General features: G+C 41.8%; 1 protein-coding gene across 3 annotated transcripts in view; it reads right to left on the reverse strand.

The window, feature by feature from the left end:
• Positions 1-14,996: 14,996 nt before the first annotated feature.
• Positions 14,997-26,646, reverse strand: part of GPBP1 (GC-rich promoter binding protein 1) — a 292,889-nt gene continuing 281,239 nt past the window's right edge. For all 3 annotated transcript variants that reach the window (XM_056324626.1, XM_056324627.1, XM_056324628.1), the window contains 6 exons: positions 25,428-25,612; positions 24,478-24,618; positions 23,821-23,985; positions 19,444-19,628; positions 16,573-16,675; positions 14,997-15,477 (listed from right to left, as the gene is read on the reverse strand). In XM_056324626.1, coding sequence (XP_056180601.1) covers positions 15,319-15,477; positions 16,573-16,675; positions 19,444-19,628; positions 23,821-23,985; positions 24,478-24,618; positions 25,428-25,612 — 938 coding nt within the window. In that variant the 3' untranslated portion in view covers positions 14,997-15,318. The remainder of the gene's footprint in view (positions 15,478-16,572; positions 16,676-19,443; positions 19,629-23,820; positions 23,986-24,477; positions 24,619-25,427; positions 25,613-26,646) is intronic.

Here is a 26,646-nt window from a genome sequence, read left to right on the forward strand (position 1 = left end):
ATAGCACACAGCCCCAAGTGGCACCACCACAGAAAGAAGCCCAGGTGGCGTGGTCTTGGAGGTGTCCCCACTGCAGGCAGCACAGGGTCATGCTTCCTCAACAGGCAAGAGTAATCTTCATGAATTTGAACCCACAGCCCACGCTTAGAAACATTCAAAAGCCCTCTGGACATAGTCCTGGGCAACTAACTCTAGGCAGCCCTGCTTGAGCAGGGAGGCTGGGCAAAATGACCTCCAGAGGTCCCTGCCAACCTCCACCATTAAGTGATTCTGTGAAATCTTAAGATCTGTCAGTTCCTACTGAAGACAGTTGTGTAACTGGTTCAGCTATATCTAAAACTCATAAAACTTACAAAGTTACCAAATGCACCCAGTGCTCTTGTTGAGGGTTGTACAACCAGACTACAATAAAAGATTTTAAAAGTCATAAAATGCAAATCAGCATACTTAGATGAACACTGCCAGCTGGTGTTAGCTCCAAGAAAATCTTGGCTTTCTATATAAAATTGTTTAAGTAAGAGCCCAGTAGGAACAGAAGTATTTTCTTGAGGAGCAGAAAAGAAAAATGGTTTAATCAAGCACTCTCTGCATGGTTGCAAATCAAATATTATTCTGGTGCACGGGAGCTTTGCAGTTTATATAACCTGCCTGCAGGAATACTACAGAGATCCAGAAAGACAAGTGAAAATTGCTTAAATCAATATGAACATGAAAACGCTCAAAATCAATAAGATGGGAAGCGAGTTACTTTCATTGCTCAATAAACTAAGAAAATGAAGCTTTAACACCTGCAGGTAATGAGTTACAGCAATACTGTTTAAAAAAAAACCAAACAACTGACCTTTCCCCTAGCCTTTTATTTTATTGATGAGACCAACACTTACGGTTAGGAAAGAATTTAACAAATAATGTCAACAAAAAGCTAAATATTACAAAAGAGTATTCGCACTCCACTTAGGAAAGATCTGATACACGAAAGCCAAGAACTGCTGACTGCTGCTTGTGTTTCCCAAATGTAAAGCCCTTTGCATTGTAAGGTCTATAAAACCAACAAGCAAACATGATGAGTTCATTGGACTAAGCGTCCGCTTTAACCCCAGCATATATTACTGTGTATGTACAAACACTGTGTGAGAAGAGGTCTCTGTTTCTCAATTATGCACTGGTTTTTAGACATACAGTAAATAGCCTTTGGAAAGACTGCCTCTGATTTCCCTGCGTAGTAAACCAGTTCAGTGCTCAATCATTAATATAAATCACACACTTCAGAGGGGAGGGGGGGAGGGGGGGCGGGGAGGGGGGGGGAAGAACTGGCTGGTTTTCCTGAAAAGTGGAACCATTTGTCTTGCACTCAGCAGGGGTGACCCCAGAAGTGACCCCCAGCAGCAGCCTCATGCCCTGAACGCTCCTCACACCTGGGGAGAGCATGGCAGAGGGACAAGCAGCCTCCTCGCTTTGCAGAGAACTGCCTGACATGTTCAAAAGTTACCACGTGGTTAGCATTATCCTGAAAAATGATAGTGGCCAGCACAAGAAGTATCCACTGAAGAGGCGTTTTCAGAAGGATCTGTAGGTGTTACACTGGCACGAGTGCCACATGCAGGTTACAGAACAGGCAGCGCGGGAAGGAGATAGCACGAGCACTCCTAATCTGCTTTTCCAGGTCCTCACTCAGACATACTCAGTCCGTGCCTACCACACTTGAAAACAACCCATGAGCACTCAAGTCTTAGCAAAGAATTCATGCTTTGCTTCACCAAGGCAGGGTTTTAATCAGTAACAAACATAGACACTAACTCATTACAGCTCTTGGGAAACAGCCCCAGCCTGGGAGGAGGACAAGGACACATCCTGCTTACACAAGGCAGCACACGCTGCAGTTGGGTGCCCCTCAACCTCCTCGGGTTTCTTCAAACCAGACACCTTGAGCAAAAGCTGCATCTCTGCCCACTGCAGCGACCTGTGCATCCTTGGATAGCTGGGCCTTAGGGCCTACGACAGTTTTTAACTTTTGAGCAGCATGTCCTTTAACAGGGAAGACAGAAACAATGAAACATCCCACAGAAAATGAGGTCGTTCAAAAAGAAACTAAGGACTGAAACAGCATCTGTTCTTGGAGTCCTCGTACAGCTTAAAAAATTATATGTATACGCATGCACATGTGCGCACATATGCATTGACTTTAAAGAGTTTTCTGTGGGGTAAGAATTAAAAAAATCAGCAAACCCACCATATATGTTTTTGATTTTTCAATAGATTTCCATCTCCAGCAGAAAGTTACAAGAATTTTAACAAGAAAGAAAATTCAAGTCTTTAGCTGAAGAATTTCCTACCTAAACTCTTATGTCCAGAACATACTGCATCCTACATCACATAACACGGTGACATTTACATGGCGGTTGCTCAGTTCTCCTATATTTCACCTTGTTCTACTGTCCGGTTCTTCTAGAAAAGAGAGCGGTGCATACACCCAGTGTCTTAACTCAAACACCTACTGCCCTGGCAGCTTGATCCCCCACAGTTTGGCCTGCTTTATGTATTCTGCTTTTACCTGTAGAGCGAGATAGGCTGCAAAAAGTTCTTTCCTAGAAAAAAAAGAATGTTTGGGGCCTGTCTTACAGGCAATGACAATAATTTTATGGGACTGGAGCTCTTAGACTTCCTTCTGCTGCACAGCCCTGGCTCAAGCACTGCCACGCAGCGAAGCTGCCTGCTTACAGCAGTGTGACGTGCCACGCACGCCCCGACTTGTGCAGCATTGCTCTAATCATCAACATGTGAAAGATGTAATCTGCTCTGCCTCTGGCATAACTGGGAGAAATCTTTAGATTTAAAATACTGCGCGATACTGCTACTGAGCTAATGGATAACAGAAATGCCCAAGCTCTTCTTACATAGCAAAAAAGCAATTGAAGCGGTGAAAGATGAGGGAAGAGGCCTTCTTTTAAATGACTGTGAGCAAGTGTGGTTTTTTCTGGGTTTTTGTCAAAAAGATTGAAAATCCAGGCCCTGATTTAAATGGTGAACAAAGTGAAGGTTTGCATGAGAGGTATAGCAAAATCTCTGAGTATCACCCTTAATTCAGGTTGAGGCATGGGCAGATGGGGGAATAGTTCCTCCACTACAGAAGTAACAGGAACAAGACCTTTGGTTTTATTTCTCGCCCCTTGGATGGACACCTCCTGCTGTTTTCCAAGGAGCTGGAGACAGCAGCAGGCAGCTTTACTTCACTTGGTCCAATCCCAAGATAACAGCCAGCCTCTCCTCCTTCAGTTGCAGACTCCATGAATCCCATGAATCCCAGTCTTACCATAAAAGAGCTTTGTACTGTGTAAGTGCAGGACCTCCATTACACGTGTCTTTATTTGTAAAAATCCTTAAGCAGCTTCCTAGCCCCATACATCTCTGCTCCCTACAGCAGGAGAATGTGCCCACAACTGCAGACAAGCATACGACTGAAGAACTGGAGGGCGTTTAACCCAGGACACAAACACTTGCAGCATCTCTTACAGTGTTAGCGTGACAACAGAATAAACTAGTGTGAAGTGTTGTCTTCCTCCTTGAGCAAGGGAGGCAGAGCATCACCTCACACCCCAGAGACATGCTGCTACACTAGTACATCTTATCCCCAACTCCCTTAGGTATGGATAGCTAAAACAAAATTAATTAAGAGTCTAAAACCCAGTTGTGAAGTCTTGTTTTCAACCATAGCTAGTATTTGTTCCTCCCACTGATGAACAGGGATGGGGTTGCTCTCCATCTTTGAAAAAAGAGGCAATTACGTCATTTGTCGTTAAAACAAAGGTGCTTTGTGCTACCCACCCAGATTTGAAGATTTTGTCCAAAAGCCAAAAAAACTTGTCATAAGTGCTCATGGCTCATTTCCAACAAACATTCATCAGCATCAGAACTTCAGTGCAGGAAAGAGATACAAACTTTTTTAAAAAGTCCAGTGGAAAACTCCTTTAAGTGACTGCAAGTTACAGACTGCAGAAAGCCATCTCCTCCCAACTCCAACCAGAAGCAGACCAGTTGCAAACATGAAAGCATGCCTCAACTGTATCTTTTCTGCCCTCTGGTGTCACCTTTCTGTGAAGAACAGAATCAGAGCTTTATTTCTGGTGTCCATTTTAACTGCCTTTTTTTTTTTTTTTTTTTTTTAAGCAAAGAACTACCTGTCCTATTGCAAACACTGAACACCGGTAGAGACAACTCGGAAAAGAGGACAATTTTTGGTTGAAAAACATCAGCCATGCCCAAACCCAACTGCAAAGTTTCAGGCAGTGTCACTGCCACACATGAATGCTACCAGCAATCTTGAAACAGATTTATATCAGGGAAGAATTACGGCAGGATGGAGAACACAACTGATTTTGCTCCCAGCTTTTCTGTAAACAAATGCTCTTGTATGCACAGAGTTTGTGTAGCTAAAAATAGAACAGAACTTCCTTTGCCTCCTTGATTTACAATACATGCAGGCTGTTCTGCTTATGAATATTACTAGCCTAACTCCAACCTCTAACAGGCAGCTATTTCAGTTGTTTCACAAGCATAGTCATAAATTATATGAAAGTAGAGCAGTTCTATTAACAGTATAATTGTCTCTGCGTTTAGGGGCTGATATAGTAAAGTATCAAAAAAAATAGAATACTTAATTACACTGGTTTAGAAAAACAAAACTAGATTAACTAATAATAGTAGCACAAAATCTGCGAGTACAGCAGGGGCCGAGATCAGAGCCAGCCGAAGTTCTCCAGCACCCTCTTCTGGTTCCTGGAGCCCACAGGCGCGACTGCAGCTGGAAACCTCCCTTCTGCTCCGCTGACGTTTGTAGACCTGGTTAATACATACCTACGTGCGAGATAACGGGATGCCAGTGCCCTGAGCAGCACGACAGCGAACATACTGAACATCCTACAGCTTTGAAAATTTCAGGAAGAAATTTCAACTGCTGCAATATTGTTCCTGTGAGTCTCAGCATCTATTATTTGTGTTACTGTACTTGGTAAAAACCATAGATCCAGGGCCAGAGCCTTTGTATGCCAGACAACATACAGACACTGGGAAAAATTGTTTACAAGAGTCTGATGGAAGAGCAGAGGCAAATCATATGCAATATGGCCCAAGAGCCAGACAGAGATTAGAGTCGCCTGCGTTGTCAAGGTTCCTCATTCTGTTTTATTTCACTTTGGGAGGCTGGAGGGGATGAGGATAGTATTGTTAAACGCCTCTAGGAAGGAAGACAACAATGAAATTTCACTGACCTCAAGAGACAGCATGGAAGAAAGTATAAAGATGCCTTTTTCAAATAGCATAGGTGACCCAATCCAGCATCATTGGGCAAAGGCAGATACCATGCTCTTCAAGTCCAGTGAAAAGTGATGCATTGAGTAGGAGCATCTACATCACAGGGGGATCAAAAGTATGTTTAATGTAATCAGAGGCAGGAGATACATGAAAGGAGCCAGAGAGGATCAAAGACGGGACAAGAACCTGTGAGTATCACCCTAAGACAGGTGGAGCAGCATGGTGCTGAGGCCAGAGGCAGCACTGCTGACTGAAGAGCTGGGCAGATGAGCAGAGCCCCAGTGAGGAATCTTGAGATACCTGGGCAGAACAGGTTATACCCTAGAGATGTGATACAGTGAAGATCTGCAAAAGCTACAGGCAGTTATGAGAACGCACAGACTGTGAAAGATGGGGACACACGTAGCAAGTCAATAATTAGGAATGGAAGCGAGGAGTGAAATGGTCAAGAGATACTATTTAAAAGTAAGAAAATAGAAACCAGACCATTGATTAGGAAGTTTGTCTTCTTGGCTAGGCAATACTGCCCCTGGACCATGTGAAGCCATTGACTTTTCTTCCTGTTGCACTGGTATTTTAGGGCATTGGTGTCAATAGCTCTGACGTCTGGGCCACACAACATTCAGAAGCTTCTTCCTCGCAGGGATCAGATACTTCAAAAACAATCATCAGCAGCTCACTTTCCATGCTCTCTGGTCACACCGCGGTGTCTTCTTCCTGGAGTCACTAGAGGTCCCTCAAAGCCCAGACTTCCAGCACTTTGCACAGAGCTAAAGCACAGAAGGCATCCTTGAGGGATGACCATGCAGGGGCCCTGGTCAGGTAGCTGGGTGAGCCAAAGACAAGATGACCTTCTGTCCCTGTGTGGTCAGGCTTTCTTGCGTGATGGAGGAGATAATAATGTACAGGTGCCAGTCACAGAAGAGCTTTGCAGGCAGACCAGGTTCATACTGAGGAAGTTCCTGGGAACAAGAGCAAAGAGCAGCAAGGCCCAGAGACCCCTGCCGAGCTGCTAGCCCCCACACCATTAACGACCATGAAAACCAGAAATAAGCATAACCAGTAACTTCAAATACGTTGATGGGTGGCAATGACAGCAGCCAGTGTACTGCTGCTGCTGGGCACCTTTAACTTGAGCAAATACTAAGAAATACCCTTCCTCTGACCACACGCACTCCCCACACACGCTCCCTGCATGGCCGGCGGAGCAAGGGCTCACCCCGCTCGCCATCTCTGCATCAGGTCCTCCCCCCTCACCTCCCAATAAAGCCAGCAACACTATTTGTCCCCTGTCACCCTGCAGCTTTGCCAAGATTGCCACTGTTACAAAGGTAATCAAAAAGGTTTCTTCGTTGCTGAGGCTTTTTACATATTAGTTAACACAGTCTGTCCATCCTGGTTCACCTCACACAGCAGAGATAGGGTTTTATCATTTTTTCTTAAACAATTGACAGTGAAACTGTTGCTCACTGCTCAGAGGAACCATCTCACCTACATTTCCTCTGCTTGCTTCTGCGTTTACGCTTGGTTAGCTCTTAAACACCACTAAAACATTTCGACATCGACTTTACCAGCCTGCAGGTCTTTGCTGCCCACACCACTGACTGTGCTAGGAAGCCCTCCAGTTCAGCCTCAGGCTGTGAGCCACCAGTTTCCATCAGCCCTCTTCCTCCTTTCTGAGCCCCCAGCCCTGCTGAGCCCCCCACCCACACGGCACCCATCGCTCCAGCACCCAGCACCGCACCAGGACCTCTGGCTGCCCTCACGGCTCTCTCCAGAGGCCAGTTTGCTCCCCCAGCCCCACCAGGCAGCTCAGGCCCATCTGGGACTTAACAAGCAGCTCCTGGTCCACAGCTGCAGCCCTGCTGAAGCCCCTGTACTTGGCAAAGCCATCTTTCACTTTACTCAGCTGTTTCTGCTAAATGCTGAGCTTTTTCACTGCCCAGCCCCACAAACCATACCTCTGCATAGTCCTCTTCACCCTTCGTTCTTACTATTTCTTTATAAATTGTTTTCTTCTGTTACCCAGGGGAAGACGCCAGCAAATGAGTCCTGGTGGGGTGAAGGTGTCTTATTCTATGTCCTGCTCCCTCAGCCCAAGTGGGGCAGTTTCTGCATCCTTTTGCTGCTGACTCACTGTTTCTGTACCACAAAATCTGCCAAAAATGCAAAGGTGAGACCATCTGATTTTCAGAAATCTTTACAGCATCCGGGGGGGGAGGGGAACCAAACCAAACCAAACAAAAAAACCAAACCACCACTGAAGAAAAATGCGTATTTACCCTAGCTGCCCAGTTTTGACCAAGACACGAGTTAAACGAGGCTGCACATGATTCTTCTGATTTCAGCCAAATACTAGCCTCACCTCCTTGGGGACCTCTGGACTTTCCCCACTCCTGCCCCACACTTTAGGTAAGGGTACTTCTACACCCTGGGTTGCTTGGAGGATGCCCTCATCCTCACCCACAGGACCATACCTGCTCCTAAAATCCCCTAAAGGAATTTACAAAACTTCCAGCTTTTTTCTAATCCCTTTTTCAATCTTCATTTTCCCATTCATACAACAGGAAACAATTCTAACACCAGGACCACCTTTTTTAAAGTGCCAAGATGAATGTAATCAAAGAAAATTAAGGTCAAGCACTTGCAAGATGAGAAATACAGGACTTGACTGAAGGCCAGGAAGAACAAGCCTGCACAGCCTTCAAGCCTTTACAGGTATGCATTATTTATTAGCTATTAATTGCATAAGCACATACCATTCCCCTGGCAAGACACCTGCCTTAATCAGTATTTTGGGTTTACTTCATTAACGCATCATCCGCACTGTGCACAAAATACAGAACTACTCCCCTCCTCATTAAGCATGCCTCTGCATGGTGGGCTGGCTGTGGCTGGACACCAGGTGCCCACGAAGCTGCTCTGTCACTCACCTCCTCAGCAGAATGGAAGGTGGGGGGTGGGGAAAAGATGATGAAAAAAACCCTTGTGGGTCAAGATAAAGGCAGTTTAATGAAAGCAATACCAAAAGTCACGTTTGTGTGGAAGCAAAGGAAAACAGATAATGCTATTCTCTGCTTCCCATCAGCAGGTGACATTCAGCCTCTTCCTGGGAAGCGGAGCTTTGGCACACGTGGCGTTTGCTCCAGAAAACAAACATAAATAACAAATGCCCCCATTCCTTCCTCCTTTCTCTTAGCTTTTATTGCTGAGCAGGTGTCATATGGTATGGAGTATCCTGTTGGTCACTTTGGGTCAGCTGTCCTGGCTATGTCCCCTCCCAGGATGGTGCCCACCCCCAGCCTACTGGTGAGGGGGGGAAGGCTGGCGGGACAGCCTTGATGCTGTGCGAGCGCTGCTCAGCAGTAGCCAAAACACCGGTGTGTTATCACCGCCTTTCTGGCTACCAATGTGGAGCACAGTGCCGTGGGGGCTGCTATGGGGCTCAGCCAGGCCCGATACAGTTCTTCATCAACTTGAATCTACTTTTACAGCCTTGTGGTTAGCCCACAGAATGGTCCCTTTTTTCCAAGTAAATAAACTGCCAAGAACATGATAAAAAATTTCAGAAACGTCTACTAAAATCAACACCTTGCTTGGTTATTGTTAAACCTGCCACATCCTGACCAGCTTTATGTAAATTTCAAAAATAGAGACAAGAAATAAGAGAACTACATCAAACCTCTACATGAACCATCTAAGATTTTGACTTTCTCACAATGCAACTCTATCATCTGAGATCATCACATGCAGCAAATGTTGGCGATAATCTTCTAACAGAAGACTAGCCATTAAGAGATGGTGACAAAACTTCACCAGCAGAAGACAACACTTTTGCTTTCAGCTACATGATCTGGATGGAAACATATTGCAGACAATTTTCAAAATTATGACCTCGTGCCCTCTCCCGTTTGCTCCCATTTATACTTGCCACTCAGATTTCTTTTCCCTCTTTGGCCATTGAGTTCTCCTCACTTTTAGCTACCTTCAGCCCACATGCTGGGCTCTGCCACCCCGCAGCTGCATTCCGAGTGACCTGTCAGCCAGGGAAAACTGGTCACACAAAGTTAAGTATTTGGCAGTTAAGAGACTGAGAACAGATACTTGCAGTGGAAGCATAAGGTAACCATAACCACCGCCAGCATCACCAGTATCACCTGCAACAGTATGGTCATTCTACAGCAGTTTCATCAAACAAAGGACTAAAAATTCAATTATACTGATTTATGGTTTAACTGGAACATTAAGATATTCCCACACTGCATTTTCAGAACACCCAATTCATTAACCTCAACCAAGAAAATGTTTTATTCTGTACAGGGATTATTTGTGCATGCCCATTTTGGAGATGGACAATGAAAAAAATCCAAGCAAACTGCTCATGTGAGGGCTTAGTAAAATATCTGCATATTCCACATTCATACTTGAGCTTCTTTTTAAACCAGCTTTTCAATGCAGACAGAAGTATTTCTCAGCTTTTAGTAATGAAGTGATTACAGCTCAGCATAAGCAGTGGCTTGATTCAGTACGCTGCTTACAGTACTTGTAAATTCTTTACAGACTGGTTCATTTCAAACATCGTCCTTCCAAACAGCATGCCTTGTTACCTAAAGCAATGTTACAGGAAAAAAAGTGAGCCTTGTTGATGAAGAGGCCCTTCAGCCTGGCTATAATTTAAGTTGTGTATATCCTGGGTGGGAAAGAGCACGATGCTCTTGACAAGAGCCACCAACACCAGCAGTACAAATGGCAAGCATAGAAGACAAGTTATTGCTAACAATTCTACAATGTCCCCTTGTATTGCATTCAGATTGTGTGCACTTGTATGCCAGATGACGCAAGGCTCAATCATTTTTCATCTGTCCATGATGCAGTCACTTGAGCTGTGACAGGATGCATCGTAACTTGTAAAGAAGGTTCCACTTGAGCAGCCTTGCAACAGGAAGCGATGGGAGATGGAAGACATATAGAATAGTACAGAGCTCCCAGACATCAAGCTGTCACACAGAAGGAGGAATAAGAATCAAGAGGAAGCCACTGCCTCTACCAAAGCTGTACTATACTGTAAAATAAGCAGGATCAGAGTCACACGGTACGTCCTACTACTGGCTGTAATAAGTAACAGATTGGAGGAAAAACTGCATCATCTTCCTTGACTCAACTGTGAGAACACCAAGGCAACAGTGGGTACCGTCTGGCTTCAGAGGAGGTCAGGAGCTGTCTGTTGGTACCTGATGCAAAGAGGTCTGTGTCAGAATCTACAGGCTTAGATGATGGTAACTCAGGACAGCACACAGCCAGTCTGGTCATCTAGCAAAATGCAGTAGCTCAGGCTGTTCCAAGTTCACCATTTTAGCATTTGGAATTTCTTGCATCAGTTCTCAAGCTTGACTGCTTCCTGGCAGAATGGAAGGAGTTTGTTTTCCTTTGCTTCCCAAGCTGAAGCTGAAGCTCTGTAGTGCCTTGCTTGATACCACCAGAACCAGTTATCTTCTGACACCTCCTAAAGAGAACCCAAGTTCCCTCATACTGATCCAAGATCCATCAGCCTGCTGTGCAGATGCTTCTCTGGACATGAGCAATCATACCAGTTGCCAAAAATACTCCCTTCCACTTCAAAACTGTGTCTTTGACCTAGATAGGATAGGAAACTACATGAGCATTTGCCCTGCAAATCTGGAACCTCATTTCTCTATGACAATCAGGCTATTGCCAGGGGACTAAATAGCTGCATACTAAGAGGATGTTCAAGAACACACAGAATAAAGGCTGGATAGTAAGCATACTCTCAAGTATCTTTGTAGGGATTTAAGAAATGCATGCCACTGTAGGCCATGTAAGACCTCACATCTCCATCAGATGATCAGATCTGCACAAGAGACTGCAAGGGAAGCAAGCCTTGGTAGGCACTGAATTCAGTAACAGAGCAGTATACCTGCTGACCAGCTGGTCAAAGGTATGAATTTTTCTTTAGCCTGCCTGAAGGTCTTTCCTAGATAGCAACACAGTGAGATAGACCTCAGAAGTTGCTTAGCAATGTCTGAGGCAGTGCAAACCTCCAGAGACAGAAGAAAGTTTTAGGCACACACCTATGCCTCACACAGAACCAGGCTGCCCCACAAATTGCTGCCAGTGCTGGTTTAGCAAATGCATTGCCAGCCACCCCCAGGGAAGGCTGAAAAGCGACCCAGGGAATGAAACAAGCCTTATTCAGCTTGCCGTAAAGCTCACTGACAATTATGAGTAACAGCACAGGGAAAGCTGACCAGCTACTCAGCACATTTATCATCCTAATGAGCCAATAATTCTTGGTGCCCAAGAGCAATAATCCTTAATCACACCAAAAGTTCCCTGCAGCTGACTAACTGCCTCAGCCACTGCCTAGCAAGCAAACAAAAAAAAAAAATAAGGAAATACAAAGTCATCCTTAACTAAAGTCTCCTTCCAGTTTCCAGCAACGAACAGTTTAAATGTATTTACTGAAGAAGAGGTATTCTTTAGAGAAGAAACAGTAAATTTGAGGTTCCCATCATAAATAAAGCAGATTCCCCCCGCCCCCCCCCCCCAGGCAACTGCACAGGAAAACAAAAATCCATGTCCTTCACACTTGATAATATTTCTCAAAGACTAGGATAACAAGCAGCAAAAATCTTACTTCTGTATCTTGATTGGGTCCAATATGCACCAGTGGGCAACTTTAACTCTTTCCAGGAAAGATACCTAGCTTCTCTTACCAGTTAAAAGAGAAGGCAGCCCTGTACAAGCCAGTGAGGGAGGCCTCTGGTCATTCTAGGCGAGGTAAGGAGACCCAGCTCCCTACCACCAGCACCAGTACCCTCCGTATCAGCTGCAGGTAGAGGGCACATCCCCCACAACCAACAGATCAGAACATCAGTCAGTGACTCATCACTTGTCTTCCCTTTGGAAGAAGGATGGAAAGGGGAACCAGGAATACACAGTTCTCTGCCGATAAAGACATGATGAAGATCTGAAATGGCAGTGACTGCAAAACACACAGCAGTGCCATGTCTGCATGCATTAATCGGTGATTACTGTCACTGAAGTCAAGCTCTTTCAGCCCAGCACTGACAAACTATCTCCAGCAGACATTCTTTAACATACAAAGCTTACTACAACCTACTAAGGGAATGAGCAAGCTTGGTCCACCAATCTCTTAAGTCTTTTAAGGGAGATTTCCTTGCTGGTGTTTACTCTGCTCAAGCAGAAAAATAAGAGAGGATATATCCTGGGAATAGATCCTGGTTTACATAGGACAGAAGAGAATGACCAATGAACCACTAAAATTGTCCTGGGAAATGAACAAAGTCAAAGATGGAAAAAGTTGCATTGTTACATATGAGAGAACCAGATCTCACTCTGCTTTACGTTCCCCAAGCACGGACCAAAAGGGAGGGGAACAACGCAAAAGAATGCTTTCATGTATTTTACGGAAGCAAAATATGAAAATCAACTTTGTTTCAAGTGACGTTTCCCAGGAAAATACAAAAACTCAGCTGAAAATAGAGTTCCTCAGCGAATGACTAAATAAAGTGTTTCTTAAGGTGGCCAAAAAAAAAAAAAAGAGGACCAACAAACACTACTACACTACTACTCAGTTTTGCCATAAGTAAATACAACATAAGGCAATCCGATTCCTCAGTGAAAACATCAAAGCTTCCCCATTCCCATAGTGCAGTGAAGGGCAAAGAAAGTCACAGAGCAGGCAGACAACCTTCATCTACGGGCTGTGCAGACCTCTGATGTGTCTCTAAACCAGCAGAACAGACCACAGCACAGGACTAGAGCTGAATCTACAAGCATCAGTTGGTTAAGGCTACGCATCTGCACATCAACTCACAGCATCAAACATGCCATACTTCAGAAGCACAAGCTTGGTGTAGCAGCAGTAGACAGTAATTATGTCACATAGAGCCAGGACAAACGACACAGCAGACCGACACAAGAGATGCAGGCACACACTCAGAGAAAAGAAGTTATGAAGCCTGTAAAGGCGTTCTGTTCCACAAAGCAAAACCACTACTGCTCAATTCCTGTTACCTCCTTTGCTCACAGCTCATTGTAACCAGTGCTTCTGTTCAAGTGCAGGATATAAACTACTAAAGCAAGTACTAAGTATAACTTCTACTTTCTCTAAATTTTCTCAGTTACAACCTGTACATTTCCCAAGTCTATACTCTTAGTACAACACATTTCTTCTGTAATTATTGTATCTTCCCAAAGGGTTAATTACAGAGGTGACAGCTGTTACTAACTGAATAAGGGGGGGTGTGGGGGGGTGTGTCTATGTCCCACTTTGAGAAATACCAAAGCAAAAAAGTTTTCACTCAGTAATAAAAAGTGTATTCACATACCACTGAGTAATTAGGATAGGCAGAAGATCGTATTGATAGGATGTGAAAACCAAAAAAAGAATACAGTAGGTCGAGGTGTCAAATTTAATCAAAAAAAAAAAAAAAAAAAAAACAACATACCTGCAGGAGAGGGGAAGGAGGAGGAAGGTGTGTAAGGCATGCAGGTAGGGAAGACTTCATCACTGATATGGCAGATTTCTCTTTAAAAAAAGGAATCTATCCTCTTAAATTTAATGAGAAAATTATGTATGTCAGTCCATGATGATAAAAGTAACTACATAAACATTTGCATGCCTGTTCCAAGACAAAAACTGACCTCTTGAATAGAAATTTCTGCTTAAACAAAAAAAAACCCTGAAACATACCACTTTAGTCCCAAATTGATATATGCCAGCTTACAAAAAATGTCTTGTCCTGAAGAAGTTAAATATGGACAAAATCTCACCTACATAAATATTTTTGCTTTACGAGTTCTAAATGGCAAATTACTTATTATAAGAAATAGTACAAATCAAAAATATCTTAAAGGGGGAATGTCTGTATATGTAAGCTGTGTTATAAATGTGACGTCACCAAGAGCAGTTGTGTTTATGAATTAATGCTATATAGTTTGTACAACCCTGTGGAAAATATTTAAAGAACTAAAATGAACCAAATAAAACTATAACTAACAAAGAATTAGTTTTCAAATGTGTGATCATAAAGAAAAAGTCTGACACAAAGTAAGCAAAACAAGTAGTTACTGCACAGATATACTTCTGCTGCTATAAAAGCAAGACCTTGTGGTTAGTGTTTTTACTTCATTTTGAAATGTAGTCACTACTGCCACAGTACATTTCATGTAAATACAAACAAAACTTACCAGATTTAAAAACAGTACCCTTGATGCTATGCACTGAGACAATACTCTAATAGTAAATCCTAAAACAAGGTGCTTATCTTCCCACAAGGCAAGCGTTCACTGTGAGAATACTGGGTCTTGCTATCCCATAAACCTTTAGTTTAAAGGTTAGTTCTAGAAATTTGGAACTGTAACATCAGGGTCTTTTGCCATTACTAACAACTACACCACAAACGGCTAAAGAGCGGCTATGTGTGCAAGTAGAACAGTACAACAGCTCAATTAAGGAAAAGTGTTTTAGTGCACTTTGTTCATCTTGGCCAACATGCTACATTGCCTGTTTTGCGTACAAAGAGGACTGACTTCCCTTATTTCCACTGTAAGAACGAAATGACTTGGCAAGCTTAACACTGTGTCAAGCTGCCCTTTTCTTCCCTTATGACCTGAACATTTTAAGAAAGAAGGTTTGCAAGACATTACACAATTCTTCGGTTTTATTATTAAATGAGAAAGTCCGATTTATGACATTGTCACATTGCTAGTCATAAATGTTTCAGTGATGAAGACAGCCAATGCTGGGTCAACCCATGTCCTCGTTCTACAATATTCATTTACGAAGGAATCGTAGTGAATATTCAACACACCCAATACAACATTCCTTCCTTCCCTCAGACAGAAGTCCCATCATTCTTCCGCTAGTGGGTATCTTACTATATAAATTCGAGATTTTTTTGTGGACTACCCATCCCCAAACTTTAATCAGATTAGAACGGGCTTCTACAGATGTCACAGAAGTCTTCACACGTCATCATCATCTGACGTATCACTGCTGCTTGTCTCAGAATCCTCATTCTCCAGAGCAGATGTGAAAGTGCTGTTTTTCCAGGGGCTAAATTTAAAGTCACAGATAAGGTCATTTTTCAAAATGATGTTTTTCCGAAGGCCATTTTTTTGTAACTGAAATGAGAAAAAGAGATACATTTAGAGAATGAAAAGCTAAACACAACAATCTGTTGCATTTCAACATTCTCTACACGTTCACCTCTGGGCTGCGTTAGATCCACAGCACTACCTGTTCATATATACACAGGAGAACTCCCAAGCACCTTCTGGGCCAGTCACCAGGCCAAGTGCCTCCAACTGAACTAAGCTCCTGCAGTCAACAAGGGCTTACTCTCTTCTCACCCACTTCCTCAGATACCTTGCCCCAGTGACCTCTCCTCCTACGTGGTCTCTCCTGCAGTGCATTCCCTTTTTCCAGCGTTGCAAACATCTGTGCTAAGGGCAGGGTCTGCCATAAGGCAGGGGCCCAGAACAGGAGAAGCAGCGGGGAGGAACGGGTATCCCTACCTGTCTACCTGATGCAGTTGGAAAGTCACAGACACTGGAGAGAAAGGAAACAACTGATTCTACAACAAGAAAGGAATTACTGCATTTCCACACATTGTGCAGAAGCCAAGCATTTAAGAGTTCAATACTCCAAATGCTCCACATGTATGGCTAGACATATGGAAATATCACATGTTCAGATTTAACACTGCACAACATCCTCCTTTACAGCTCCTCCTCACTGACTCCACCAGGGATATACAGAATTCCTAACTTAAAAAAAAGAAATATTTTTCTTTAAAGATCAAGTCTAGATTGCATTTTCAGATTTTGTTACTAGTGAATTAAATGTGTCTCAATTTCCAGTAGAGAAAGGTCAATCATGGAGAGCCAAGGAAACTGCACAAAAAACTTACAAGAAAATTCCCCTTCCTCAAGCTAAGCTGAGGCGCTCGAAAGCCTGTGCAATTTACTACCAGCGGTGCTGAAACTACATGTAAGCACTTCCTTACCTCTCCCTTGATACTTTAAGCATAGGCCTTACCCACAGTAAGCACTGGTCCCTTATCTTTTTGAAGCAACTATTCTTCCAGAAGTACAATACTGAAATGCTACTGAAACAGCAACCTCTCTAACCATCAAAATTACTGCAAATCCTCCTCAAAGGTAAGAGTTTAGGTTAGCCAGCTACAAGTTAATAATGGAACATTAACTTCATGTTACCTGTTCACTAATGATTCGGAACTCCCTCATCTCATCCTCTGTTAAGGGAGCAAATGTTTCATCATTTTCAGTGTCTTCCTGCCAGCCCATCTCCTTCAACAGCCTTTAAATCAAAAACAACATTAAGAAACTTGCTACATCCACTCCAGACATTTCAAGCTCTGCCTATGTGTAAAAATCTGTAACAAATGGATCTATCACTCTACATTTTTGTTAAACTCTTAAACAGAAGTAGGTTAAAAGCCTTACAAAAAGATACAGAAAGCATAAAAGTTGGGAAGCTATCAGGTCTTTCACAGATGACCCCGTTTTAAAAACTGTACCTTTGTCTTAAGGTAACAGATCTGTGTCAGGTGGAAAAGCAAGAATGTATTTCCTTTGCATAACTGCTCTGGTGGAGCAGCAATTAATCCCTTGAAAACAGTATGAAGAGACAAAGACTGACACTGAAGGAATCTGCAGGTTTTCCTGGGTAACAGAGCAGCCATGAGGAATACTGGTGGAGCCTCTCCATGGGAAGCAATTCAGGACGGTCACATAGTGCTTCATTCTTCCAGCACATGCTAACGTCAGAGCCAGGACAGGCTTCTTTGCAACTGAGAACCACCCAGCGGCAGCTGCTGCTACTTCAGCACAGGCAGACTACAACTAGGAGTGAGTTTTGGGATGAGCAGAGGAAAAGGAACAAGAGAGATTCCTCTCATGACTAAGCTTGAGATATCCAGAAATGTAATACATAATGTTTTAGCTAGTGTGAAAAGTCAAGCAGTATCTGAACAGGAAGAAAGTGTTTTTATATATGAAGACACTGTGAAAACAGGGGTTATCTGAGGGTGAAGAAACCATTACTCTAAACAATGAAGACAGTAAGTTCTCTTGCTGCAAAGTTTTTGCCAGAAGGATTAGCACATTCTTCAGCCAAACCATGCACTTGTTGACCTCAGATGTTAGAGAAAATTAAAAGCTATTTCACAAATAATAAAGGTTTCTAAAGTATATGCCAGAACTGACATACGGCATCACAGAATGGTGGATATAATAACACAGGGAAGTAAGACAAACTCATAGCTGATGTGATGGGCCAGGTATGTCATTTAGCCAGACTCAGAAGAAAATGTCCTTCAGTATAACCCTCCCCCCACAAAGAACTCTAGGTCCCAATACAATGGATGTGCATTGGGCAAACTTGCAGGTGACCAGTGACACCAATGACTGTTGTTAAACCATAATAAAAGTAGAAATTGTAGAAGGGGAGAACAGCACTACTCTGTTTACAAAAAAGTTAACAGGACAGTTACAGAAATGGAAATTACATCCTCTGTAGTATTTGGACTGAACTGGACAATGTGACAGCCAAGAACAATTAAATCCTCAGGAAGCAGCAGAAATAATATGCAAGTCATCCAAAGCTCTCTTAAAAGAGAATATGTGCATACAGAAAACTACTTGCAATGCTAAATGCAGTTCAGTGACAGTTACATTTTTGGCAACAGTAATTTGAGTTAGAAAGTTTTACTGCAAGCTAAGAATAAATGGAACAGTTATAGAGCTCTTGTCAACATATATTAAATTTAGGGCAATAGCTAATTAATTTTTAAGTAACATTGTCTGAAGTTAGCAGGACCACTGTCCCTTTGAAGAAACACTAGGCTTCTAGAATGGTTGGAAGGATGAACTACAAAAAAAAAATAAAATCAGATTAGCAAACTTGACAACAAGATAGCTGTTTGTTCGAAGCTTCCCCAGCAGAAGAGAAGCCCAAGATACACTTTGTACAAGACATGCCAATACCGTTACTAGGCATGCACAATTAGCCTGTGAGTTAAGATGGTCACTTCGAGTCCAATTTACCACAAAAAGGCTTACCATAACATCTGTCTACATACACACAGAGGTCACTAGCCAAAGGGCTAGCACACAGCCTCTCTGGGACACCACAAAGGAAAGACATTTGCCCAGAAACCCTATGAAAGCCAAAGTCATTTGAATTGAAAAGTGAGTGTTACATCTGACTCCTAGCATTGTCATCAGCAGCCTCTAGTGGCCAAAGAAAGATCGGTTATTTCCATAGCCAACGGTGGAAAAAAAGGAACAGAGCAGGGAGCATTTCACTTTTCATGTCCTCTTATCCCTCATGAGTATGAAAGTTTCATCTGCAGGTACTACAAAAGGGAAAGTTCTCTAGTCCAATGTATACATATAATCTATCACTACAAAAGAAAAAAACTCTGTCTATCACTGCAAATCTGTAGTTGCCAGAAAAAGTAAGAATCTGACAGGGCTCAGGACAAGCTCATCTCCAGACTGAGTTGTGATTTCCCAGCAGAAGCATCCTCATCTCAACCAGCTGGCTACTGCAGTTACTCCTACGAGATACCAGAATTGTTTCAATCCTTTTTTGAAGTTACTTTCTCCCTTCCGAGTGCACTCTCTTGTGATATCACTGACAGTGTCAACTAGTCAGCTACAGAAATAATTACTTTAACAATGAGGAAAAACCCACAGAAGTTTTACATAAGATGCAGCATTTAAACTATTATTAATACAAATAGCAATTACATGCACTGCTCCTCCTAGGCATGCAGACCAAAATCAGAGGGATGAAGTCACTATGTAGTCTGCTTTGCTTCTTTGTAAGAAACTACATCACATTTTTAGTAAAGCAAGCTTAAGTCAGCTTAAGCTAAATTCTACAAATTTAGTAGAAACAAAGTATATTCCATATTAAATAAGTACATAACTAAAAGTTAAATTGACAGTAGTCATTAAACATTTTATGTGTTCTCAGTTTTCAGATTCTGGCTTCTGAACTAGTAAGAAATGATGACATGCTCACTTATGAAGGAACATTATATAATATAAAGTACGTACCTATGCTCTGCCTCAAGTGAGCTTGAAAGAACATCTGCCTGAGGGAAAGTTGAAGATTGAATGATCTGTTGAGATGTAATTGAAGCATTGCCATTCTCCTGCAGAATTTCACTTTCAAAGTTTTGGTTTATATCTCTCTCATGATGAGGACTGTTGCTGTTACACGAGTTAAAGGACTCATCATCCTGTTAAAAACAATTACATATTACAAAGTTTAAAATAATTTTCATTCACAAGTAAATGTTTGCAAGTGCTGCAATTCAGTGTTTAATAGAAATTAAGCTTAAGTGGAAACACTCTACACCATCTTGGGGGTAATTCTATTCATACTTCTAGAGTCTGCAATACCTGGATACTACAGAAATCTTAACTTACGCCACCAATCAAGTAATGCAGAAAGAAACTCCCAAGACCTGCCTCAAACATTTTTCACAAAGTTTCAAACACATCTTAAAATTCAAACTTATTTAAGCTGTCTTTCATACAAACAGAAATAACAGGTTATCTGTCGAACTTAACAAACAATGTTCCTAATTAAACAGAGCCATGTGTGTCAGAAGCAGCTAGATAGCATAAAAGTTCTCAATTTAATTTAGTGTAAGGGGCAGGTCACAGCCACCATATCTCAATCAGAAAATTTATCTGCCACAGGTTCAGAAAGAGTCAATATTGCTCGTTCAATTCAAACAGCTTCCCCTACACATATGCACTCACAACAGCTTCTCAGGCTGTTGTAAACAGCAACTATAACTTACTAGCCATCAAATAAGAACTATGAAGAAAGTTTATTCAGAAAGCAGACTGTTCAGGTTCACTCAAAATACTAAAAGCTCTTTAATCCTACAAAGCAGAGGTGGGGGTTTTTATTCTACTTATGCAGCAACCTGTAATTTTTATTTAGTAATTTAGCCAAATAGCCTCAGAAGTCTTATTAACTGTAAATACAAAGAAGAAAGTACAATCATCATCTAGTTAACACCCTTTTGACAACAAAATCCCTAAACTGGACATATAAGAGCATTATTCATAGCAGGAGGCAATCCTTCTATCAGCCAGTTCTGTACTTCTAAGAAACCATTCTTCAGAGTCCAGGATCAAGACCATCACCATCATTTCCCTCTTTTTTTTTTTTTAATTTTTAAAATTTCTGTCTGCTTCCAGAGATTTTAGAATGCTCATTAAGTGTTTCTTAAGAACAAGTACCCCAGTAAACACACACTCAGCTGTTAAAATCATACACCTGAAGAATCCATCTCAGATTATCAAACAAAATTCATTAAAATATTAAACAATTTTAATAAATACAGAGCAAAATGGCTTTCTCCAAGCATGATTCAGCTGCTGATTACGATTTGCCTTGTTATTTCAGACAAGAAATCTGTGACTGCAGGCCTTAACAGATCCATCAACAGGATCATGTTATAGAAGACTGATATGTAGTTATCTCCTCACCCGCTCAGTTGCACACCACGTCCTCTACTGATGATCATTAAAATGAAATGTTGGAAGCAGGACAACTGTTAGTTACATGATTTGTTTAACATCTTTTCACACCTGTTAGTGAAATAGCAGTGGCAGGGAAAAGGAAGCATGCACTTGCCAACAACTACTGCAGGCTACATGTTACATACTCCTGTCCAAGGACAGTAAAACTTCCACCACTAAAAGCCTTTTTTCTTTTTCAATACACTTCCTTCTGAAACTCAGCTATGTACAATGAGACAACCAAACGCATTTGACATATATATAATGAAGACGATATTAACTCCAGACAATTTCAGGTACAGAAATTCCCACCAAGTTCATACACTATTTCAGAATTCTGAAGCAAGACAGTGTTTTCTACTATCTTTTCTAATCTTAAACCAGTATCTTTGTGTATTTCTTATACATACATGAACGTTACCCCCAACACCCATCTCAGGGTGCTAAGCCAAAGAATACCCAACGGAAAGATTTCACCTTTTTTAACTCACACATGCAGTGAGGTTGTATAGTCCCATTACAGCAAATTTTGTTTTGCCTGAAATAGGAACAGAGTCAGAACACTCCGTATTACATTTATGAGCAATGCACACTGGCACTGTTTCTTTTTTCATGTCTCTGAATAAATCTTTCTCAAAACCACTCATTTATCTGGCTGATTTGTAACTAACGACGTTGTTTTGTTAGAACACTTTAAACCACTTGTTTACAGCAAACAGGCTTGTAATCATCTCATCCTGAATAATACAATACTTACCTTCACTTGGACTATCCATGATAACTATGCTTATGGCTTGTTGGTGGCTGGTAGCACTTACACAAATATTCTCTGGTGCCAGCCAAGCACTGCATAAATTGATCCAGACTGAAACCCGACATGTATTATGTATAGGCAGTACAGGCTTCCAAGTTCTCAGTTAGGAAGAAAAAACAAGTTCTCTATATATGCACAGATTTAACTATTGCTCCTATTAACCAAGAATAGAGAACTGTTTGCTGTCTAAACACTCTAATTAGAAAGGAAATGGTTTCATTGTTTTGTAGGATAACGAATAGCCAAGGTAAGAAACACTGCCCTCCACAAGTCTATGGGGCCAGGTGGGATCCACACAATGGTACTGAAGGAGCTGGCAGAAGTGCTCCCTGAGCAACTTCCCATCATTTACCAACAGTCCTGGCTAACCAGGGCGATCCCAGTGGACTGGAGGTCAGCCAGTGTGACACCCACCTACAAGAAGGGCGGGAAGGAGGATCTGGGGAACTACAGGCCTGTCAGCCTGACCTCGGTGCTGGGGAAGGTCATGGAGCAGATCATCCTGAGTGCCATCACGTGGCATGTGTGGGACAGCCAGGGGATCAGGCCCAGCCAGCATGGGTTTGTGAAAGGCAAGTCCTGCTGGACCAACCTGATCCCCTTCTTTAACAAGGTGACCTGCCTAGCGGATGAGGGAAAGGCTGTGGATGTTGTCTGCCTGGACCTTAGTAAAGGCTTTGACACTGTTTCTCACAGCATTTTCCTGGAGAAACTGTTTGCTCGTGGCTTGGATGGGCTGTACACTTTGCTGGGTAACAAACTGGTTGGAAGACCAAGCTCAAAGATTTGTGGTGAACTGAATTAAATCCAGTTGGCTGCCAGTCATAAGCAGTGTTCCCCAGGGCCAGTTCTGTTCGATATCTTCATCAGTGATCTGGATGGGGGGACTGACTGCACCTTCAGTAAGTTTGCAGCTGACACCATGTTGGGGGAACAGTGTTGATCTGCTGGAGGGGAGGAAGGCTCTGTGGGGGGATCTGGATGGGCTGGATTGATGGGCCATGGACAACTGTATGAGGTTCAACAGGCTCAGTGCTGGGTCCTGCGCTTGGGTCACAACAACCGCACACAATACTACAGGCTTGGGGCAGAGCGTCTGGAAAGCTGCTCAACAGAAAAAGAGCTGGGGGTGCCGGTCGACAGCTGGCTGAATCTCAGCCAGCAGTGTGCTCAGGTGGCCAAGAAGGACAACAGCATCCTGGCTTGTATCAGAAATAAGTGTGGCCAGCAGGGCTGGGGAAGTGATTATCCCCCTGTACTGGGCAGTGGTGGGGCTGCACCTCAAATGCTGTGTTCAGTTTTGGGCTCCTCACTCAAGAAAGACATTGAGGTGCTGAGTGCATCCAAAGAAAGGCAACAAAGCTGGTCAAAGAGTCTAGAGAAGAAGTCTTAAGAGGAGTGGCCAAGGGAACTGGAGTTGCTTGGCCTAGAAAGAAGGAAGCTGAGGGGAGAGATCTTACCACTCTCTACAACTACCTGACAGGAGGTTATAGCAAGGCGGGTGTTGGTCTCTTCTCCCAATTAACAAGCAATAGAACAAGAGGGAATGGCCTCCACTTGCACCAGGGGAGGTTTAGATTGGGTATTAGGAAAAAATTCGTCACCAAAAGGGCTGTCAAGCTCTGGAAGAGGCTGCCCCAGGGAAGCAGCTGAGTCACCATCCCTGGAGGTATTTAAAAGACTTGTAGATGTGGCACTTGGGGACATGGGGTGGACTTGGCAGTGTTAGGCTTACAGTTGGACTTGATGACCTTAAAGGTCTTTTCCAGCCTAAGCAATTCTACAATTCTATGATTAGGTTAGTGTACTAAGCTTAATTTATTCTTTTTATTGTTGCTAAAGTGGACCTGAGTTATTAACATGTATGAACAGATAACTGCAGAGAGAAAATAAACTATTAAGAAGCACTAGAGGAAGAGTAGTACTTGGAACAACTTTCTAAAATTCATCAAAATGTAACTCCTTCATTTAGAGATCCAACACCATGACTTAACAGCTGTTAAGAGAAAAATAAAGTAGTTTTTAGTCCATCTGAAAACTACTACTGCTGGATCTACAATGGGTATGAACAAAACTACCTTCTCTTGCCCAGCATGACTCTCATCTTCATGTTTCTCTTCCACTCTATCTTGTTTCAATGCTTTCAAAAATTCACTCTTCTTATCGACCCGCATTCTTGTCAATTTTGTTAAACGAGGCTGACCAACTTTGTCAACAGGGGATGAAGAATTTGACCGAATACACTAATGTAGGGAGTCAGAAAGAGAAAGAATATTAGAAGTTTCATCCAATGTTTTCTGAATGAATAAAGACAAAAAGACTCCCTGGCACCTGTAGTTTAAGAAACCTGTAGTTTCACATACATCCACAGTTAAAAACAGAGGTAAGATACTTGTATTTCAACATACGTAGTTCTCACGTGTAAACCCAGAGATGCAGGTTTATGGAGCACTGCTAATGAACAATGGACCTTCTTAAGTGTATTATACAATTAGCACTTTTGAAGTTTAAACCTATCAGGTTATACTTCCTAATGCACCATTTTTACTTCAAATCAAACCTACAAAGCAAATTGTGCAGTACTTAAAGGCCAGCGACGGGCCTTCCATACTTCCCACACCTTAACTTCAAAAAAACCCTTAAGTAATATAATTCCGCATAACACTTACTGATTCCCTTATCTAACCAAATTAAACGTTTTATAGATTTGATAAAAACTGCAGGCACTGCTTTACCTCTTTCACTGAATTTTGTGATACAGTAAATGCCTTGGCAATTGATGTGAAAGGACTGAAACTGCCAACACCGGATGCAGACTCATGAGGAAACGGATTCCCAAGTTTATTTTCTTTTGCTTGGCTTTTCCACTGTGTAGGCTAAACAAAAATTTAAACACAAATTTAAGAGTCAATAACTACAATAGGATTATTTTTAGGAATCTTCAGAAAAATGATTAAGCAAAAGCAGATCTTAACTATAACCATAATTTAGTACAAACACCTGCTTTCTTGTGTAAAAGAGACTGTTTATGAGCAAATCATCCGCTCACAAATACTGCTTACACTTTTTATATAAAGACTAAAATTGCAAAACAATTCAGATCCTCATATTTGAGGTATGAAGAATCAAAATAGAAGTCTTCAGCAGCTGAAAGTATTGTTTTTCATTTAGAATGTTAGAGGGGTAAGAATTACTCCAACGTGCTCTTGAGAACACAGAAAAATTCCTGAAACAAGTATCAAGAGAAGGAAAGCTGCATTTTGCAAGGGACCAGAATGACACTAATAGCTTGAAACTCAATCTCTATCGACAATTGTGATAAATTCTGAAGGTATTTTTATGCTGACTGTATCTCTCCACTACGTATTTTTCTGTTAAAATTATATACACAAAAGGCACTGCTATTATTTAACTTATTTAACTGCATAAGTTAAAAACATCCTTTTCATTCTCGTTTGTACAGATCTTGCCCTTCTCAAAAAAGGTAAATGAGAAACAGAGAGTGTAGTTTGAAAAGAAAACTGAGAAAAATGGCTTCCATTCACCTTTGGGGTGTGCTGCACTTAGCAAGAGCTGAAAGCATAATACTCTAGGAACAGTACTCTTGGGGTGAAATAAACACATTCAGAATTACAGCAAGACTTTTTTCAGCATGTTGTTCATGCCACCGGTATCCAAGACTCACCTTTGCAGGTGGAGTGACAGGTTTAGGGACTAATCCTTTATAAATACTTGTGCCAGTTCCATCCCTTACTGACTGTGAATGAAGACTTCCTACTACTGGGAATCCAGATATCTGCAGTTCTTTTGTATTGCCCTTTTTAATGACCAGCATTCTCGGAGATCTAGACTTAGGATTCAAAGGGTACTCTGAAAAAAAAAAAAAGAAGTGTGTGTGCATATATATATATATTTATTTATATGTGTGTGTATGCATGCATGCGTCTACAATCTTAACTTTCTCGTTCATAAGGTACTGGATAGCTAAATGGTTCAGAGCAAACAGGCATAAATCAGGAACTTAGTCCAGCATTAGTTCCACAAATGTTCACTGTACAAACCTGGATAAATACAGGTTCTGTTCCATTTTCTACAACAACCATTTGTAAAATATTTCACTTGTCAATGCAGGATTTTTACTTCCTGGAAAGTAAAGATTTTCTTTCAAGAAGCCACCTAGAGAGTTGTTGTTTGCAAATCTAAAATCCAAATATTGTTAGCTGCTGATAGTTACATAATCTTCAAAAGAGATTATGCTTTTCATATTTCCCTTTAAGGTTACTAAAATAATTTATTATATATTTATTAACAGCTCAGTTTAGAGCCAAATGCTCCACACTGAGGCTTTACAAACATGAGACAACAGATGTGCACCACTCTAGACCACAGCAATGACCAGTTTATCTCCATGCCTCAGATGGGCATAACAGAACAACTGAAGCTTACAACATGCCCATGTTGAAGAGGGCACTAATTAAGGGACATACAATCAGCTGTCCTACTGAGTCACTGACATTTAACATTTTAAAGAACACCTACTAAAAAGTTCTAAAATTTTCAAAAAGTAAAACAAATACTTTCATTACTTTTTTGTACACACATTTCAATGTTGCATTAGCAGCCTTTTCCCAGATTATCTCCTCTCCCTCCAAGTAATTCTACTTCACAGGCAGTCACTATAGCCTAAGTTTAAAAAAACCTGTCTTAAAAGCATAAGTGACTTAAGCTTTGTTTAGCAGGTAAATGTTACAAAACCGTTGTGATAACTGCATATGTAACTCTCATTACACTTTATGAAAAGACTTTTCATAGTATTAACATGCTCCCATCATATATACACAAGGTAAAATGGAATCTAACAGAAGCACACATTTTTAACAGGCATTAGAAGGGGATGGTAGCAT

The sequence above is a fragment of the Falco biarmicus genome, chromosome Z (genome assembly GCF_023638135.1).
Source record: "Falco biarmicus isolate bFalBia1 chromosome Z, bFalBia1.pri, whole genome shotgun sequence".
NCBI lineage: Eukaryota > Metazoa > Chordata > Aves > Falconiformes > Falconidae > Falco > Falco biarmicus.